Consider the following 1,460-nt stretch of genomic DNA (forward strand, 5'->3'; position numbering starts at 1 on the left):
TCAGGCCGAATAGCAAAACAAATTTTTAGCTGCGACAAAGCGACCGTTGAAAATCATTTGAAATTTGTGTCAATATGTCATAAATAGAACGCAGCAGCAGTTTTCTGTCGGGGATGTGTCGTGTTGTGCCGCACCACATCCAGTGTAGACCATAGATATGTATATATACTGTATATCTATGGTGTAGAGGGCATGACTGATTATAATGAGTTCCATAGTATTTTGTCGCACCGCGCCACTCGCGTCCAGTGTAGACACGGTGTAACATTGGTTTTGCTTTGTTTCACAGAACTAATCGTTGCCTGGGTTGCGTACGTATGTGTGGGGCGGAGCTATCAAAATAGGGGCGAGACCCTTTTGGGGTAGGGGTGTGTTTGTTTTGGTGATTTCAAATGTCAACATTGGCTACAAGAAATCGCTTACCCCACCTTTAAAATAGCCTTTGGTTTGAAGAGAAAATTCACTCAGTTTACTTGGTCTTGGCTGGTTTCTCGGTTTTCTTAAGCAGCAGCACGGCCTGAATGTTGGGCAGCACACCGCCCTGAGTGATGGTCACGCCACCCAGAAGCTTGTTCAGCTCCTCATCATTGCGCACCGCCAGCTGCAGGTGACGGGGAATGATATGGGTCTTCTTGTTGTCCCAAGCGGCGTTTCCAGCCAACTCCAGGATCTCAGCAGTAAGATACTCGAGCACAGCGACCAAATACACCGGAGCCCCGGCACCGACGCGCTCGACATAGTGGCCTTTGCGGTGAAGCCTGTGAACACGGCCGACGGGGAAATGCAGTCCAGCTCTGGAGGAGCGAGTCTTGGCTTTAGAGCGAGCCTTTCCGGTTTTGCCTCTTCCACTCATTGTACTTGAAAACTGTTCTTTGACCACGCAGCGTAACAATTAACTGTTCTATAGTTCTGTCAGGACCACTATCGTCAAAGATAACTTACAATTAGCATACATTTTAGGTTGGGGGTATGGTTCTGTTCTGGGCAACACTCCCTGCCCATCCATGCAGCCTAGCATGGATAGGAGCAGGGATAGCATAAATAACACCCCTAGGGTAAACTGAACAGAACCAAAATTAATGATTAATGTAGCAGATATCATCAATGTTCTAAGTGATTATTTTATATATCAACATAATTCAGTGGTCTGACTCAAGAACTAATATCCAATGCCAAGTTCTGACTGGATGAGAGGAGGAGTTGGGGATGTAGGTGGGTGATTAGCTCTTGAGCAAAGCGATAGCTGCTGAATAATGACTAAAAGGACCTTATAAAGGGAATTATGATTGGCGTCGTATTCCTATAGGTAGACGTGGATCAGCTGAGTGTCAGCTCTAACGCTATGCTCCATTTCTGTCAGGACTACTATCGTCAAAGATAACTTACAATTAGCAGACATTTTAGGTTGGGGGCATGGTTCTGTTCTGGGCAACACTCCCTGCCCATCCATGCAGCCTAGC

The 1,460-nt window shown here is 46.4% G+C and overlaps 1 protein-coding gene across 1 annotated transcript; it reads right to left on the reverse strand.

Moving 5' to 3' along the window:
- Nucleotides 1-469: 469 nt before the first annotated feature.
- LOC107670793 (histone H2A-like) lies at nt 470-853 on the reverse strand. The gene has a single exon (XM_016463562.1). It carries the CDS (start codon nt 851-853, stop codon nt 470-472), a length of 384 nt encoding a protein of 127 aa, XP_016319048.1.
- Nucleotides 854-1,460: the final 607 nt, after the last annotated feature.

The sequence above is a fragment of the Sinocyclocheilus anshuiensis genome, unplaced genomic scaffold (assembly GCF_001515605.1).
Source record: "Sinocyclocheilus anshuiensis isolate Anshui unplaced genomic scaffold, SAMN03320099.WGS_v1.1 scaffold1402, whole genome shotgun sequence".
Classification (NCBI taxonomy): Eukaryota; Metazoa; Chordata; class Actinopteri; order Cypriniformes; family Cyprinidae; genus Sinocyclocheilus; species Sinocyclocheilus anshuiensis.